At 57.6% G+C, this 17,564-nt stretch overlaps 1 protein-coding gene across 1 annotated transcript in view; it reads left to right on the forward strand.

Moving 5' to 3' along the window:
• Positions 1–4,235: 4,235 nt before the first annotated feature.
• LOC140348227 (sentrin-specific protease 6-like) overlaps positions 4,236–17,564 on the forward strand; it is a 58,729-nt gene continuing 45,400 nt past the window's right edge. Inside the window, exons 1-8 of the mRNA XM_072434294.1 lie at positions 4,236–4,369; positions 5,737–5,824; positions 6,038–6,098; positions 6,307–6,446; positions 6,514–6,642; positions 14,948–15,015; positions 15,873–15,958; positions 16,637–16,937. Of these exons, the coding sequence (XP_072290395.1) occupies positions 4,339–4,369; positions 5,737–5,824; positions 6,038–6,098; positions 6,307–6,446; positions 6,514–6,642; positions 14,948–15,015; positions 15,873–15,958; positions 16,637–16,937 (904 nt within the window). The 5' untranslated portion in view covers positions 4,236–4,338. The remainder of the gene's footprint in view (positions 4,370–5,736; positions 5,825–6,037; positions 6,099–6,306; positions 6,447–6,513; positions 6,643–14,947; positions 15,016–15,872; positions 15,959–16,636; positions 16,938–17,564) is intronic.

The following is a 17,564-nucleotide window of genomic DNA, read 5'->3' on the forward strand; positions in this document are numbered from 1 at the left end:
TCCTGGTTAAGACCTGGTTTGGACCTGGTTTAGACCTGGTTTAGACCTGGTTTAGTCCTGGTTAAGACCTGGTTTAGACCTGGTTTAGACCTGGTTTAGTCCTGGTTAAGACCTGGTTTGGACCTGGTTTAGACCTGCTTTAGACCTGGTTTAGACCTGGTTTAGACCTGGTTTAGACCTGGTTTAGTCCTGGTTAAGACCTGGTTTGGACCTGGTTTAGACCTGGTTTAGACCTGGTTTAGTCCTGGTTAAGACCTGGTTTGGACCTGGTTTAGACCTGGTTTAGACCTGGTTTAGTCCTGGTTAAGACCTGGTTTAGACCTGGTTTAGACCTGCTTTAGACCTGCTTTAGACCTGGTTTAGACCTGGTTTAGTCCTGGTTTAGACCTGCTTTAGACCTGCTTTAGACCTGGTTTAGTCCTGGTTAAGACCTGGTTTAGACCTGGTTTAGACCTGGTTTAGTCCTGGTTAAGACCTGGTTTAGACCTGGTTTAGACCTGGTTTAGTCCTGGTTTAGACCTGGTTTAGACCTGCTTTAGACCTGCTTTAGACCTGGTTTAGACCTGGTTTAGTCCTGGTTTAGACCTGCTTTAGACCTGCTTTAGACCTGGTTTAGTCCTGGTTAAGACCTGGTTTAGACCTGGTTTAGACCTGGTTTAGTCCTGGTTAAGACCTGGTTTGGACCTGGTTTAGACCTGGTTTAGACCTGGTTTAGACCTGGTTTAGTCCTGGTTAAGACCTGGTTTGGACCTGGTTTAGACCTGGTTTAGACCTGGTTTAGTCCTGGTTTAGGCCTGGTTTAGACCTGGTTTAGACCTGGTTTAGTCCTGGTTAAGACCTGGTTTGGACCTGGTTTAGACCTGCTTTAGACCTGGTTTAGACCTGGTTAAGACCTGGTTAAGACCTGCTTTAGACCTGCTTTAGACCTGGTTTAGACCTGGTTTAGTCCTGGTTAAGACCTGGTTTGGACCTGGTTTAGACCTGGTTTAGACCTGGTTTAGACCTGCTTTAGACCTGCTTTAGATGAAGGCATTGTCGATGAAATGATTAATAGTGCAAATGATCTTTGTGTGAATAAGTTGTTGTGACATGTTTTATTTTGATGGTTTATGACGTTTGTCTCAGATGAAACATGTTTCACAGAAAACTCATGTAAACAGCGCCCTCTGGTGGCGGCGCACTGCTACTACATACACCACAATCAGAATCAGAAAAATACATCCGGGGCCGGGTCGCGGGGGCAGCAGTCTGAGCAGGGACTCCCAGACTTCCTCCTCCCCAGACACTTCCTCCAGCTCCTCCGGGGGGATCCCGAGGTGTTCCCGGGCCAGAGAGACATGGTCCCTCCAGCGTGTCCTAGGTCTCCCCCGGGGAGGCAAGGCTAACTCTAAGTTTGATCTAAAGTCATAAAACTGTTCTAAACTCTGAATATGGAGCAGGAGGTCGTGAGAAAACTATGAACAAAACTCCTTTTGGTTTCTCATATTTGGACACGTGATTGACACATGAGGCTTTAAATGAGTGACATGTGTTGTTAGTTTTAGGGGATCACTGCCACGCCCACCTCTGTGCTCCTGGAGGTGTGACAGGTAACACCAGATACTTGAACTCCTCCACCCAAACCGTCCCAGTGCAGCTGCAGGTTTGATGAAGCCGTCAGGACAACATCGTCTGCAAACAGCAGAGATGAGATCCTGTGGTCCCCAAACCGGACGCCCTCTGACCCCTGACCACACCCTCTGACTACACCTAGAAATTCTGTCCATAAAAACTATAAACAGAACCAGTGACAAAGCGCAGCCCTGAGGAATCCCTCACTGGGAACAGGTCTGACTTACTGCAGTGACCACAGCTCCTGCTCCTGTCAGACAGGGACAGCCCTGAGCAAAGGGCCCCGGGCCCCGTACTCCCGGAGCACCCCCCAAAGGACACCCCGGAGTGTGATCCCTCTGTAGGTGGGACACACCCTCTGCTTCCCCTTCTTGAACAGAGACACTGTCCCCGACCGCCACGCCCTGTTCTAGAGACGTGTCAGAGACAGTCCTACAACATCCGGAGACTTTAGGTCCTCAGGATCTCATCCCGGAGCCACTGAGGAGCCACTGAGGAGCCACCGAGGAGCCACTGAGGAGCCACTGAGGAGCCACTGAGGAGCCACTGAGGAGCCACTGAGGAGCCACTGAGGAGCCACTGAGGAGCCAACAACCTCAGTGACTTCAGCTCGGGTGATGGACGAGTCTGAGTCCTCAGTCTCTGCTTCCTCTTCAGAAGACATGACAGTGGGATTAAAGAGGTCCTCAAAGTCCTTCCACCGTCTGACCACATCCTCAGTCCAGGTCAGAGGTCAGAGGTCAGCAGGTCTCCACCTGCACCGTAAACAGTGTTGGTGAAGCACTGCTTCCTCCTCCTGAGGCACCGGACGGTTTGACAGAATTTCTTTGGGGCCGACCGATAGTTCTCCTCCATGGCCTCCCCAAACTCCTCCCCAAACTCCTCCCCAAACTCCTCCCCAAACTCCTCCCAGCCCCGGGTTTTTGCCTCCGCGACAGCACGAGCTGCGATACTCCTGACCCGCCGATACCTGTCGATGACCTCAGGAGACCCACAAGCCAGAGTGGCCTGTAGACCTCCTTACTCAGCCTGACCACATCCCTTACTTCTGGTGTCCACCACCGGGTTCGGGTGTTGCCACCGCGACAGGCACCGGACCATGTGAGCAGCCGCATCAACAGAAAACATGGTCCACTCAGACTCAATGTCCCCAGCGTCCCCCGGGACATGGGAGGAGCTCTCCTGGAGGTGTGAGGTGAAGACCCTCCTGACAGAGACTCCACAAGACGTTCCCAACAGATTCCCACAATGCACTTGGGCCAAGTCGGTCCGGCTTCCTCCTCCGCCAGAGGATCCAACTCACCACCAGGTGGTGCTCTACAGCTCCGCCCCTCTCTTCACCCGAGTGTCCAAGACACGGGGTCAGAGGTCAGAGGTCAGATGACACGACAACAAAGTGGATCATTGACCTCCTGTGTCCTGGTGCCACGTGACCTGATGGACCTTCCACTTGAACCTGATGTTCATTCTGGACGATCCGTGACACAGAAGTCCAATAACTGACCGCTCGGGTCCAGATCGGGGCTCCTCCCCTCTCCAGGTGTCACTGTCATTGTCCACGTGGGCGTTGAAGTCCCCCAGTAGAACAACAGAGACTCAGAGAAGGCCGTGTCCTCTGCACTGCTGTTCGCCGACACAACTGTGCTGGAGGTGAGGCTCCACCTCCTGCTCAAGCTCAGGCTCCTCCCCCCAGCGAGGGACATGTCCCCAGAGTTAGTCTCTGTGTCCGGAGATCTGGTCGTCGAGGCCCCTGCTGTCGACTGGTGCCCAGATCTCTCTGCACTGGCCCCTTATGGATCCTCCTGCGGGTGGTGGGCCCTCAGGAGGACGGCCCCAAGTCACTCGTTCGGGCTGTGTCTGGCCGGGCCCTGAGTGGAAAGGCCCGGGCACCAGACGCTCGCTGTCAAGCACCCCAGGCCGGGCCCCAGGATGGGGCAACGTAACTGGGCTTGATGTTTCTCTGTTGAGAAGGGGCTTCTGAACCGCTCTTGGTCTGACCCGTCAGCTAGGACTTGTTTGCCTTGAGAGGCCCTACCAGGGGCCTAAAGACCCTACCAGGAGCTTAAAGACCCTACCAGGAGCTTAAAGACCCTACCAGGGGCCTAAAGACCCTACCAGGAGCTTAAAGACCCTACCAGGGGCCTAAAGACCCTACCAGGGGCCTAAAGACCCCAGCAACAAAGCTTCTGGGATCATGTGTCAAAGGGACATATTTCATTTTTAAAAATACTTTGATGGTCTTGTTTACAACAGTGTTTCGTCATTATTAGTTCACTCACAGTTGTATTTAAAGTCTTGTTTTCATCTACCCCCTATCCCCGCCCACGTCCTGTACTTACTGTGATTATCTGAAAAATGAAGTCTTAGAATGACAAGGTTCATGTCACGTAGCCACTTTTCAATCATGAAAAGAGATAAATAATAACAATCCACTGTTTGTTACGTGAAACGTCATGATGAAGACCTCTGTTTCTTTTATTCAGCCGTTTTAGATCAATATTGTGTTTTAAAATGAACAAAATGTAAAAAGCGGATCTTCTTGTGCTATAATTGAATACTTAGCACCTGAAAAGAACATCATATGACTCTTTTAATATAGATTCTTTCACGTTGTCAGAGGCGGCGGAAGTGTCCGTGTTGACGCCAGGGCCGCACTTCCGCCGCGCCGTCAGTCTGTGCCGCTCACTTCGCCGCCGCCACCAATAGCCGCTGCTCATGGACTGAATCATGGCCCAAAACAGAAGCCTTTTCCTCGAAGGTAAGCGGTGACAGCCCCGCGCTGCCGCCCGGAGCCGTGCACTCTGCGGCGGGGAGCACTTTCCCGGAGCTCGGTGTAAAAAAGCCCCAAACGCGGAGCTCCAAAGCGCGGCTTCACGCGCCTCTGAGCCCCGCCGCTGCTAACCGAGCCCCTTTAGCCCAACAGAAGGGCCCCTGACGGCTCCCCACAGCCGAAAACCACCTAAAGAGCCCTATACAGCAGAACTGAACACACGGAAGTGTCTAAAACATCCATAAAAATCCAAAAAAATGAAGTTGTGGCATGATTGTTGTGACAGTGGAGGCTAACGCGGCTAACGCGGCTAGCTCCTCAGCTCAGCGGGTAAACAAGCATTTATCCCGGATTTTTAGGGTCAAACGTTAAATGTCTCGAAACACAAGACTAAACATCAGCCCACGCACTTTATTTATGGAAAATATCTCATTTTGGACCTTTTGTCTGGCCAAACCGACCTTTAATTAATCAGCTGAACGTGATTCCACGGAACAAAGTGTGATGCTAGCGGGATTTGGATGGTTCTTATGACCTCTGACCCAGGCTCCAGCGGGGTTCTTGTGACCTCTGACCCAGGCTCCAGCGGGGTTCTTGTGACCTCTGACCCAGGCTCCAGCGGGGTTCTTGTGTGCGTCATGTTTGTTGGTGGTTTTGCGTGTTGTGTGTGTGTGTGATTGTGATTGTTATTGTGTGTGTGTTATTGTGTGTGTGTGTAGTTTTTTGCGTCACACTGTATGGAAATGTCTTGTTTGATTAAATACATTAGAGCTTCATCTGCAGCAGGTCATTTATGTTCCGTCTCTTCCATTGTAACTCTGAATTGTTTTTGATTGTAAATAAATGAATTGGGCCAATGGTTCCAGTACAAAGCAAAATGAGAAGGGACCAGGCACAGCCCTGTCCGACCCCCCTGTCCAGAGTCAGTGGATCTGTCAGATGACCGTCTCGGCCCTCAGTGTCTGCGGATCCTCTGTATTGTCTGAAATACACTGTTCAGCTTCTTCCCCTCGCGTTCTGCTCTTATGTCGCATTCAAATTGTTTGAATCATTCCCCCCCTCTCATTCCCCCCCTCTCATGTCCCCCCCTCTCATGTCCCCCTCTCATTCCCCCCCTCTCATGTCCCCCTCTCATTCCCCCCCTCTCATGTCCCCCCCTCTCATGTCCCCCCCTCTCATTTCCCCCTCTCATGTCCCCCTCCCCCTCTCATGTCCCCCTCCCCCTCTCATGTCCCCCCTCTCATGTCCCCCTCTCATGTCCCCCTCCCCCTCTCATGTCCCCCCTCTCATGTCCCCCTCTCATGTCCCCCTCTCTCTGGACGAGGTCACTCTAGATGTTCTCGTGTTGTGTTCAGGGCTGGATCGAGCTGAGAGCAGGAAAGATGGAGGATTCAGACACTTCAAGGACTGGAGCTTTTCCACTGAGGAGGACAAGGACCACAAGTGAGGGCTGAACTGGGGGGCCGGGGGCCTGGTGGACCAGGGTCTTGGGGACCGGGGGGCTAGGGAGCCTAGGGGACCGGGGGGCTAGGGAGCCTAGGGGACCGGGGGGCTAGGGAGCCTAGGGGACTGGGGGCCTAGGGGACCGGGGGCCTAGGGGACCGGGGACTTTAGTCAGAGAAATGTCTGTTTTTAACTTTGACTCTTTGTGTCCAGTTCTAGTGTGAGAATGGAACAGAGCGACGGGGAACAGTCCACTTCACCTGAGGAGAGCAAGGTGAGACTTCAGGGGCCTCAGCGCAGAGACCTCTGGGGCCTCAGCGCAGAGACCTCTGGGGCCTCAGCGCAGAGACCCCTGGGGCCTCTGCACAGAGACCTCAGGGGCCTCAGGACCTTTTGAGGTTGAATTGCTTCTTTGTGGAACTTGCCAAAGAGTGTTTGATGTTGAGATCTTCAAACACTAGTGGTAATGTCAGTGTCTTTAGTCTCCTGCAGTGAGATCATCAGATCCTCTCAGAACCTACGAGAACCGGCCCCCCAGCAGCCGGCCCCCCAGCAGCCGGCCCCCCAGCAGCCGGCCCCCCAGCAGCCGGCCCCTGCACAGACTGGCCCCGAAGAAGCACATGTGAGACCCTTTGTCATGTTTGTACAAGCCTGGAGCTCCTTCACATTCTCGCTCCGTCTGGTTCCAGTGACTCCCCGATGCCGAACAGAACCAACTTTGTGATCATCAGTCCAACTCCGCCTCAAGGCCTCATGATCCAGGGACGGCACTTTCAGCACGCTCAGATGCCCTCCCACGCCCGCAGACCTCTGGCACGGTGAGACTTCAAACATGTGATTTAGAGGGACCAGGGACAGGACCAGGGACAGGACCAGGGACAGGACCAGGGACAGGACCAGGGACAGGACCAGGGACAGGACCAGGAGCGACTATGGAAATAAACACAATCGTACACAAGCATTTACTCCTCAAATGTTCCTCCTGGTCGTCGGTCGTCGTCGTCAGTCGTAGTCGGTCGTCGTCGTCGGTCGTCCTCAGTCGTAGTCGGTCGTCCTCGGTCGTCCTCGGTCGTCGTCGGTCGTCATCGGTCGTTGTCGGTCGTCGTCAGTCGTCGTCGTCGGCCGTCCTCAGTCGTAGTCGGTCGTTGTCAGTCATCGTCGGTCGTCCTCGGTCGTCCTCAGTCGTAGTCGGTCGTCCTCAGTCGTAGTCGGTCGTTGTCAGTCGTTGTCAGTCGTCGTCGTCGGTCGTCCTCGGTCGTTGTCGGTCGTCCTCAGTCATATTTGGTCGTTGTCAGTCGTCGTCGTCGGTTGTCGTCGGTCGTCCTCGATCGTCGTCCTCGATCGTCGTCGTCGGTCGTCATCGGTCGTTGTCGGTCGTCGTCAGTCGTCGTCGTCGGCCGTCCTCAGTCGTAGTCGGTCGTTGTCAGTCATCGTCGGTCGTCCTCGGTCGTCCTCAGTCGTAGTCGGTCGTCCTCAGTCGTAGTCGGTCGTTGTCAGTCATCGTCGGTCGTCCTCGGTCGTCATCGGTCGTTGTCGGTCGTCGTCAGTCGTCGGCCGTCCTCAGTCGTAGTCGGTCGTCCTCAGTCGTAGTCGGTCGTTGTCAGTCGTCGTCGTCGGTCGTCCTCGGTCGTTGTCGGTCGTCCTCAGTCATATTTGGTCGTTGTCAGTCGTCATCGTCGGTTGTCGTCGGTCGTCCTCGATCGTCGTCCTCGATCGTCGTCCTCGGTCGTCATCGGTCGTTGTCGGTCGTCGTCAGTCGTCGTCGTCGGCCGTCCTCAGTCGTAGTCGGTCGTTGTCAGTCATCGTCGGTCGTCCTCGGTCGTCCTCAGTCGTAGTCGGTCGTCCTCAGTCGTCCTCAGTCGTAGTCGGTCGTTGTCAGTCATCGTCGGTCGTCCTCGGTCGTCATCGGTCGTTGTCGGTCGTCGTCAGTCGTCGTCGTCGGCCGTCCTCAGTCGTAGTCGGTCGTTGTCAGTCATCGTCGGTCGTCCTCGGTCGTCCTCAGTCGTAGTCGGTCGTCCTCAGTCGTAGTCGGTCGTTGTCAGTCATCGTCGGTCGTCCTCGGTCGTCATCGGTCGTTGTCGGTCGTCGTCAGTCGTCGTCGTCGGCCGTCCTCAGTCGTAGTCGGTCGTTGTCAGTCATCGTCGGTCGTCCTCGGTCGTCCTCAGTCGTAGTCGGTCGTCCTCAGTCGTAGTCGGTCGTTGTCAGTCGTTGTCAGTCGTCGTCGTCGGTCGTCCTCGGTCGTTGTCGGTCGTCCTCAGTCGTCCTCAGTCATATTTGGTCGTTGTCAGTCGTCGTCGTCGGTTGTCGTCGGTCGTCCTCGATCGTCGTCCTCGATCGTCGTCGTCGGTCGTCATCGGTCGTTGTCGGTCGTCGTCAGTCGTCGTCGTCGGCCGTCCTCAGTCGTAGTCGGTCGTTGTCAGTCATCGTCGGTCGTCCTCGGTCGTCCTCAGTCGTAGTCGGTCGTTGTCAGTCATCGTCGGTCGTCCTCGGTCGTCATCGGTCGTTGTCGGTCGTCGTCAGTCGTCGGCCGTCCTCAGTCGTAGTCGGTCGTTGTCAGTCATCGTCGGTCGTCCTCGGTCGTCCTCAGTCGTAGTCGGTCGTCCTCAGTCGTAGTCGGTCGTTGTCAGTCGTCGTCGTCGGTCGTCCTCGGTCGTTGTCGGTCGTCCTCAGTCATATTTGGTCGTTGTCAGTCGTCGTCGTCGGTTGTCGTCGGTCGTCCTCGATCGTCGTCCTCGATCGTCATCGGTCGTTGTCGGTCGTCGTCAGTCGTCGTCGTCGGCCGTCCTCAGTCGTAGTCGGTCGTTGTCAGTCATCGTCGGTCGTCCTCGGTCGTCCTCAGTCGTAGTCGGTCGTCCTCAGTCGTCCTCAGTCGGTCGTTGTCAGTCATCGTCGGTCGTCCTCGGTCGTCATCGGTCGTTGTCGGTCGTCGTCAGTCGTCGTCGTCGGCCGTCCTCAGTCGTAGTCGGTCGTTGTCAGTCATCGTCGGTCGTCCTCGGTCGTCCTCAGTCGTAGTCGGTCGTCCTCAGTCGTAGTCGGTCGTTGTCAGTCATCGTCGGTCGTCCTCGGTCGTCATCGGTCGTTGTCGGTCGTTGTCAGTCATCGTCGGTCGTCCTCGGTCGTCATCGGTCGTTGTCGGTCGTCGTCAGTCGTCGTCGTCGGCCGTCCTCAGTCGTAGTCGGTCGTTGTCAGTCATCGTCGGTCGTCCTCGGTCGTCCTCAGTCGTAGTCGGTCGTCCTCAGTCGTAGTCGGTCGTTGTCAGTCGTCGTCCTCGGTCGTTGTCGGTCGTCCTCAGTCGTCCTCAGTCATATTTGGTCGTTGTCAGTCGTCGTCCTCGGTTGTCGTCGGTCGTCCTCGATCGTCGTCGGTCGTCCTCGATCGTCGTCCTCGGTCGTCCTCGGTCGTCCTCGGTTGTCGTCGGTCGTCCTCGATCGTCGTCGGTCGTCCTCGATCGTCGTCCTCGGTCGTCCTCGGTCGTCGTCGGTCGTCGTCAGTCGTAGTCGGTCGTTGTCAGTCGTCGTCGTCGGTCGTCCTCGGTCGTAGTCGGTCGTTGTCAGTCGTCAGTCGTAGTCAGTCGTAGTCGGTCGTTGTCAGTCGTCGGTCGTAGTCGGTCGTCGTCGGTCGTCGTCAGTCGTTGTCGGCCGTCCTCAGTCGTCGTCGGTCGTCCTCGGTCGTTGTCGGTCGTCGTCGGTCGTAGTCGGTCGTCGTCGGCCGTCCTCAGTCGTAGTCAGTCGTTGTCAGTCGTCGGTCATAGTCGGTCGTCGTCAGTCGTCGTCGGCCGTCCTCAGTCGTTGTCGGTCGTCCTCGGTCGTTGTCGGTCGTCGTCGGTCGTCGTCGGTCGTAGTCGGTCGTCGTCGGCCGTCCTCAGTCGTAGTCAGTCGTTGTCAGTCGTCGTCGATCGTCCTCGGTCGTCGTCAGTCGGTCGTCCTCAGTCGTAGTAGGTCGTAGTCGGTCGTTGTCGGCCGTCCTCAGTCGTAGTCTGTTGTCAGTCGTCCTCAGTCGTCGTCGGTCGTCGTCGGTTGTCCTCGATAGTCGTCGGTCGTCGTCGGTCGTCCTCGATCGTCGTCGGTCGTCCTCGATCGTCGTCGTCGGTCGTCGTTGGTTGTCCTCGGTCGTCCTCGGTCGTCCTCGGTCGTCGTCGGTCGTCGTCGGTCGTTGTTGGTCGTCGTCAGTCGTCGTCGGTCGTTGTTGGTCTTCGTCAGTCGTAGTCGGCCGTTGTCAGTCGTCAGTCGTAGTCGGTCGTCGTCAGTCGTCGTCGGCCGTCCTCAGTCGTCGTCGGTCGTCCTCAGTCGTTGTCGGTCGTCGTCGGTCGTAGTCGGTCGTCGTCGGCCGTCCTCAGTCGTAGTCGGTCGTTGTCAGTCGTCGTCGTCGATCGTCCTCGGTCGTCGTCAGTCGGTCGTCCTCAGTCGTAGTAGGTCGTAGTCGGTCGTCGTCGGCCGTCCTCAGTCGTCGTCAGTCGTAGTCGGTCGTTGTCGGCCGTCCTCAGTCGTAGTCGGTCGTTGTCAGTCGTCGCCGTCGGTCGTCCTCAGTCCTCGTCAGTCGTAGTCGGTCGTCCTCAATCCTCGTCAGTCGTAGTCGGTCGTTGTCGGTCGTCGTCGGCCGTCCTCAGTCGTAGTCGGTCGTTGTCAGTCGTCGTCGTCGATCGTCCTCGGTCGTCGTCAGTCGGTCGTCCTCAGTCGTCCTCAGTCGTAGTAGGTCGTAGTCGGTCGTTGTCGGCCGTCCTCAGTCGTAGTCGGTCGTTGTCAGTCGTCGCCGTCGGTCGTCGTCGGTCGTCCTCAGTCGTCGTCAGTCGGTCGTCCTCAATCCTCGTCAGTCGTAGTCGGTCGTTGTCGGTCGTCCTCAGTCGTAGTCGGTTGTCGTCGGTCGTCCTCAGTCGTCCTCAGTCGTTGTCGGTCGTCCTCAGTCGTCCTCAGTCGTCGTCGGCCGTCCTCAGTCGTCGTCGGTCGTCCTCAGTCGTTGTCGGTCGTCGTCGGTCGTAGTCGGTCGTCGTCGGCCGTCCTCAGTCGTAGTCGGTCGTTGTCAGTCGTCGTCGTCGATCGTCCTCGGTCGTCGTCAGTCGGTCGTCCTCAGTCGTAGTAGGTCGTAGTCGGTCGTCGTCGGCCGTCCTCAGTCGGCCGTCCTCAGTCGTAGTCGGTCGTTGTCGGCCGTCCTCAGTCGTAGTCGGTCGTTGTCAGTCGTCGCCGTCGGTCGTCCTCAGTCCTCGTCAGTCGTAGTCGGTCGTCCTCAATCCTCGTCAGTCGTAGTCGGTCGTTGTCGGTCGTCGTCGGCCGTCCTCAGTCGTAGTCGGTCGTTGTCAGTCGTCGTCGTCGATCGTCCTCGGTCGTCGTCAGTCGGTCGTCCTCAGTCGTCCTCAGTCGTAGTAGGTCGTAGTCGGTCGTTGTCGGCCGTCCTCAGTCGTAGTCGGTCGTTGTCAGTCGTCGCCGTCGGTCGTCGTCGGTCGTCCTCAGTCGTCGTCAGTCGGTCGTCCTCAATCCTCGTCAGTCGTAGTCGGTCGTTGTCGGTCGTCCTCAGTCGTAGTCGGTTGTCGTCGGTCGTCCTCAGTCGTCCTCAGTCGTTGTCGGCCGTCCTCAGTCGTAGTCGGTCGTTGTCAGTCGTCGTCGTCGATCGTCCTCGGTCGTCGTCAGTCGGTCGTCCTCAGTCGTAGTAGGTCGTAGTCGGTCGTCGTCGGCCGTCCTCAGTCGGCCGTCCTCAGTCGTAGTCGGTCGTTGTCGGCCGTCCTCAGTCGTAGTCGGTCGTTGTCAGTCGTCGCCGTCGGTCGTCCTCAGTCCTCGTCAGTCGTAGTCGGTCGTCCTCAATCCTCGTCAGTCGTAGTCGGTCGTTGTCGGTCGTCGTCGGCCGTCCTCAGTCGTCGTCAGTCGTAGTCGGTCGTTGTCGGCCGTCCTCAGTCGTAGTCGGTCGTTGTCAGTCGTCGCCGTCGGTCGTCCTCAGTCCTCGTCAGTCGTAGTCGGTCGTCCTCAATCCTCGTCAGTCGTAGTCGGTCGTTGTCGGTCGTCGTCGGCCGTCCTCAGTCGTAGTCGGTCGTTGTCAGTCGTCGTCGTCGATCGTCCTCGGTCGTCGTCAGTCGGTCGTCCTCAGTCGTCCTCAGTCGTAGTAGGTCGTAGTCGGTCGTTGTCGGCCGTCCTCAGTCGTAGTCGGTCGTTGTCAGTCGTCGCCGTCGGTCGTCGTCGGTCGTCCTCAGTCGTCGTCAGTCGGTCGTCCTCAATCCTCGTCAGTCGTAGTCGGTCGTTGTCGGCCGTCCTCAGTCGTAGTCGGTCGTTGTCAGTCGTCGCCGTCGGTCGTCCTCAGTCCTCGTCAGTCGTAGTCGGTCGTCCTCAATCCTCGTCAGTCTTAGTCGGTCGTTGTCGGTCGTCGTCGGCCGTCCTCAGTCGTAGTCGGTCGTTGTCAGTCGTCGTCGTCGATCGTCCTCGGTCGTCGTCAGTCGGTCGTCCTCAGTCGTCCTCAGTCGTAGTAGGTCGTAGTCGGTCGTTGTCGGCCGTCCTCAGTCGTAGTCGGTCGTTGTCAGTCGTCGCCGTCGGTCGTCGTCGGTCGTCCTCAGTCGTCGTCAGTCGGTCGTCCTCAATCCTCGTCAGTCGTAGTCGGTCGTTGTCGGTCGTCCTCAGTCGTAGTCGGTTGTCGTCGGTCGTCCTCAGTCGTCCTCAGTCGTTGTCGGCCGTCCTCAGTCGTAGTCGGTCGTTGTCAGTCGTCGTCGTCGATCGTCCTCGGTCGTCGTCAGTCGGTCGTCCTCAGTCGTAGTAGGTCGTAGTCGGTCGTCGTCGGCCGTCCTCAGTCGGCCGTCCTCAGTCGTAGTCGGTCGTTGTCGGCCGTCCTCAGTCGTAGTCGGTCGTTGTCAGTCGTCGCCGTCGGTCGTCCTCAGTCCTCGTCAGTCGTAGTCGGTCGTCCTCAATCCTCGTCAGTCGTAGTCGGTCGTTGTCGGTCGTCGTCGGCCGTCCTCAGTCGTAGTCGGTCGTTGTCAGTCGTCGTCGTCGATCGTCCTCGGTCGTCGTCAGTCGGTCGTCCTCAGTCGTCCTCAGTCGTAGTAGGTCGTAGTCGGTCGTTGTCGGCCGTCCTCAGTCGTAGTCGGTCGTTGTCAGTCGTCGCCGTCGGTCGTCGTCGGTCGTCCTCAGTCGTCGTCAGTCGGTCGTCCTCAATCCTCGTCAGTCGTAGTCGGTCGTTGTCGGTCGTCCTCAGTCGTAGTCGGTTGTCGTCGGTCGTCCTCAGTCGTCCTCAGTCGTTGTCGGCCGTCCTCAGTCGTAGTCGGTCGTTGTCAGTCGTCGTCGTCGATCGTCCTCGGTCGTCGTCAGTCGGTCGTCCTCAGTCGTAGTAGGTCGTAGTCGGTCGTCGTCGGCCGTCCTCAGTCGGCCGTCCTCAGTCGTAGTCGGTCGTTGTCGGCCGTCCTCAGTCGTAGTCGGTCGTTGTCAGTCGTCGCCGTCGGTCGTCCTCAGTCCTCGTCAGTCGTAGTCGGTCGTCCTCAATCCTCGTCAGTCGTAGTCGGTCGTTGTCGGTCGTCGTCGGCCGTCCTCAGTCGTCGTCAGTCGTAGTCGGTCGTTGTCGGCCGTCCTCAGTCGTAGTCGGTCGTTGTCAGTCGTCGCCGTCGGTCGTCCTCAGTCCTCGTCAGTCGTAGTCGGTCGTCCTCAATCCTCGTCAGTCGTAGTCGGTCGTTGTCGGTCGTCGTCGGCCGTCCTCAGTCGTAGTCGGTCGTTGTCAGTCGTCGTCGTCGATCGTCCTCGGTCGTCGTCAGTCGGTCGTCCTCAGTCGTCCTCAGTCGTAGTAGGTCGTAGTCGGTCGTTGTCGGCCGTCCTCAGTCGTAGTCGGTCGTTGTCAGTCGTCGCCGTCGGTCGTCGTCGGTCGTCCTCAGTCGTCGTCAGTCGGTCGTCCTCAATCCTCGTCAGTCGTAGTCGGTCGTTGTCGGCCGTCCTCAGTCGTAGTCGGTCGTTGTCAGTCGTCGCCGTCGGTCGTCCTCAGTCCTCGTCAGTCGTAGTCGGTCGTCCTCAATCCTCGTCAGTCGTAGTCGGTCGTTGTCGGTCGTCGTCGGCCGTCCTCAGTCGTAGTCGGTCGTTGTCAGTCGTCGTCGTCGATCGTCCTCGGTCGTCGTCAGTCGGTCGTCCTCAGTCGTCCTCAGTCGTAGTAGGTCGTAGTCGGTCGTTGTCGGCCGTCCTCAGTCGTAGTCGGTCGTTGTCAGTCGTCGCCGTCGGTCGTCGTCGGTCGTCCTCAGTCGTCGTCAGTCGGTCGTCCTCAATCCTCGTCAGTCGTAGTCGGTCGTTGTCGGTCGTCCTCAGTCGTAGTCGGTTGTCGTCGGTCGTCCTCAGTCGTCCTCAGTCGTTGTCGGCCGTCCTCAGTCGTAGTCGGTCGTTGTCAGTCGTCGTCGTCGATCGTCCTCGGTCGTCGTCAGTCGGTCGTCCTCAGTCGTAGTAGGTCGTAGTCGGTCGTCGTCGGCCGTCCTCAGTCGGCCGTCCTCAGTCGTAGTCGGTCGTTGTCGGCCGTCCTCAGTCGTAGTCGGTCGTTGTCAGTCGTCGCCGTCGGTCGTCCTCAGTCCTCGTCAGTCGTAGTCGGTCGTCCTCAATCCTCGTCAGTCGTAGTCGGTCGTTGTCGGTCGTCGTCGGCCGTCCTCAGTCGTAGTCGGTCGTTGTCAGTCGTCGTCGTCGATCGTCCTCGGTCGTCGTCAGTCGGTCGTCCTCAGTCGTCCTCAGTCGTAGTAGGTCGTAGTCGGTCGTTGTCGGCCGTCCTCAGTCGTAGTCGGTCGTTGTCAGTCGTCGCCGTCGGTCGTCGTCGGTCGTCCTCAGTCGTCGTCAGTCGGTCGTCCTCAATCCTCGTCAGTCGTAGTCGGTCGTTGTCGGTCGTCCTCAGTCGTAGTCGGTTGTCGTCGGTCGTCCTCAGTCGTCCTCAGTCGTTGTCGGCCGTCCTCAGTCGTAGTCGGTCGTTGTCAGTCGTCGCCATCAGTCGTCCTCGGTCGTCGTCAGTCGGTCGTCGTCAGTCGGTCGTCCTCAGTCGTCGTCAGTCGTAGTCGGAAGCATTAGAATTTTGTGATGTCACAAGCTTTCTCCAGGAGGACAGCAAAGATAGATCAGAGGGCCGCATTTGGCCCCTGGGCCACAGCCTGGATCAGCTTTACTTCAGTCTTTGTTTAATAAACGTGTTTGTGTTTCACAGCGACTTTCCACCAACACAACCGCCGGTCCAGATGGACAGCATCGTGCTCACGTGTCCAGACGTGTCAGGTGTGTGTGTGTGTTATTGTGTGTGTTATTGTGTGTGTGTGTGTGTGTGTTATTGTGTGTGTGTGTGTTATTGTGTGTGTGTGTGTTATTGTGTGTGTGTGTGTGTGTGTTAGTGTGTGTGTGTGTGTGTGTTATTGTGTGTGTGTGTGTGTGTGTGTGTGTGTGTGTTATTGTGTGTGTGTGTGTGTGTGTTATTGTGTGTGTGTGTTATTGTGTGTGTGTGTGTGTGTGTGTTATTGTGTGTGTGTGTGTTATTGTGTGTGTGTGTGTTATTGTGTGTGTGTGTGTTATTGTGTGTGTGTGTGTGTGTGTGTTAGTGTGTGTGTGTGTGTTATTGTGTGTGTGTGTGTGTGTGTGTTAGTGTGTGTGTGTGTGTGTGTTAGTGTGTGTGTGTGTGTGTATGTATGTGTGTGTTATTGTGTGTGTGTGTGTGTATGTATGTGTTATTGTGTGTGTGTGTGTGTTATTGTGTGTGTGTGTTATTGTGTGTGTGTGTTATTGTGTGTGTGTGTGTGTGTGTGTGTTATTGTGTGTGTGTGTTATTGTGTGTGTGTGTTATTGTGTGTGTGTGTTATTGTGTGTGTGTGTGTGTGTTATTGTGTGTGTGTGTGTGTGTTATTGTGTGTGTGTGTGTGTGTTATTGTGTGTGTGTGTATGTGTGTGTGTTATTGTGTGTGTGTGTGTGTGTGTGTGTGTGTGTTATTGTGTGTGTGTGTGTTATTGTGTGTGTGTGTTATTGTGTGTGTGTGTGTTATTGTGTGTGTGTGTTATTGTGTGTGTGTGTTATTGTGTGTGTGTGTATGTGTGTGTGTGTGTGTATGTGTGTGTGTGTCTGACCTCTCGTGTGTCTCTCACAGAAGGCGAGTGTTTGAGCGTGAAGCGTCGCGTCGCTCCGAGACGGCAGCCGCTGCAGGACTGTCGTACCTTCCCTTCACCAGCAGGGGTCAGTGCAGTTTGCCCTCCAGTTTCAGGAACGCTTTGTTCCACTGCGTGATGTCATCAGGTGGTCGTCCAGCAGCGCTCCTGTGTTTTTAAAATTCCTGATGGTGAAGTGTCCTGAAAGTGGAGCATTAATTAACATCTTATCAAAATGTTAATGATAAGAGCATAATAGGCAACAGTTTGAGTTCCCTCTGGGGGACGCTCACAGGCGGCGCCGCCCCCTGGGGGACGCTCACAGGCGGCACCGCCCCCTGGGGGACGCTCACAGGCGGCGGCGCCCCCTGGGGGACGCTCACAGGCGGCGGCGCCCCCTGGGGGACGCTCACAGGCGGCGGCGCCCCCTGGGGGACGCTCACAGGCGGCGGCGCCCCCTGGGGGACGCTCACAGGCGGCGCCGCCCCCTGGGGGACGCTCACAGGCGGCGGCGCCCCCTGGGGGACGCTCACAGGCGGCGCCGCCCCCTGGGGGACGCTCACAGGCGGCGCCGCCCCCTGGGGGACGCTCACAGGCGGCGCCGCCCCCTGGGGGACGCTCACAGGCGGCGCCGCCCCCTGGGGGACGCTCACAGGCGGCGCCGCCCCCTGGGGGACGCTCACAGGCGGCGGCGCCCCCTGGGGGACGCTCACAGGCGGGGCCGCCCCCTGGGGGACGCTCACGTGGCTTTGCTCTTGTGTTGCAGTTGGTCCAGTCGTGGCCGTCTCCGTATCCACTGCTGTGTCTGAACTGTAAAAAACCCAAAGACCAATCAGAGACATGTTCAAACTGTGGTTCTCTTGGCCCCGCCTCCTCGCCGACGCCCCGTCCACCCATCAGACTGGCCTCGGCCTCGGCCTCGGCCCAGGCCCCGGCCCCGGCCCGGCCTCACACTGGGCCACTGCAGGATCTGCAGCCGGTGCACGGGTTCTACAGACCGGCCCCCTCGCTCCCTGTGAGAGTGACCAGAACTCACAACAAGAGGGTCCACAAGCTCAACGACCCCAGTGAGTGACCTCTGACCTTCTCCTCTGCTCCTCTCCTCCTCTGACCCTCTCCTCCTCTCCTCCTCTGACCCTCTCCTCCTCTGACCCTCTCCTCCTCTCCTCCTCTGACCCTCTCCTCCTCTGACCCTCTCCTCCTCTCCTCCTCTGACCCTCTCCTCCTCTCCTCCTCTGACCCTCTCCTCCTCTCCTCCTCTGACCCTCTCCTCCTCTCCTCCTCTGACCCTCTCCTCCTTCTCCTCTGCTCCTCTCCTCCTCTGACCCTCTCCTCCTCTGCTCCTCTCCTCCTCTCCTCCTCTGACCCTCTGCTCCTCTCCTCCTCTGACCCTCTGCTCCTCTCCTCCTCTGACCCTCTGCTCCTCTCCTCCTCTGACCCTTTGCTCCTCTGCTCCTCTGACCCTCTCCTCCTCTGACCCTTTGCTCCTCTCCTCCTCTCCTCCTCTGACCCTCTCTTCCTCTGCTCCTCTGCTCCTCTCCTCCTCTGACCCTCTCCTCCTCTCCTCCTCTGACCCTCTCCTCCTCTGACCTTCTCCTCTGCTCCTCTCCTCCTCTGACCCTCTCCTCCTCTTCTCCTCTGCTCCTCTCCTCCTCTGACCCTCTCCTCTGACCCTCTCCTCCTCTCCTCCTCTG

Source organism: Eucyclogobius newberryi, unplaced genomic scaffold, assembly GCF_026437365.1.
Source record: "Eucyclogobius newberryi isolate DKJ021-1_F unplaced genomic scaffold, fEucNew1.0.hap1 SCAF_63, whole genome shotgun sequence".
Lineage (NCBI taxonomy): Eukaryota > Metazoa > Chordata > Actinopteri > Gobiiformes > Gobiidae > Eucyclogobius > Eucyclogobius newberryi.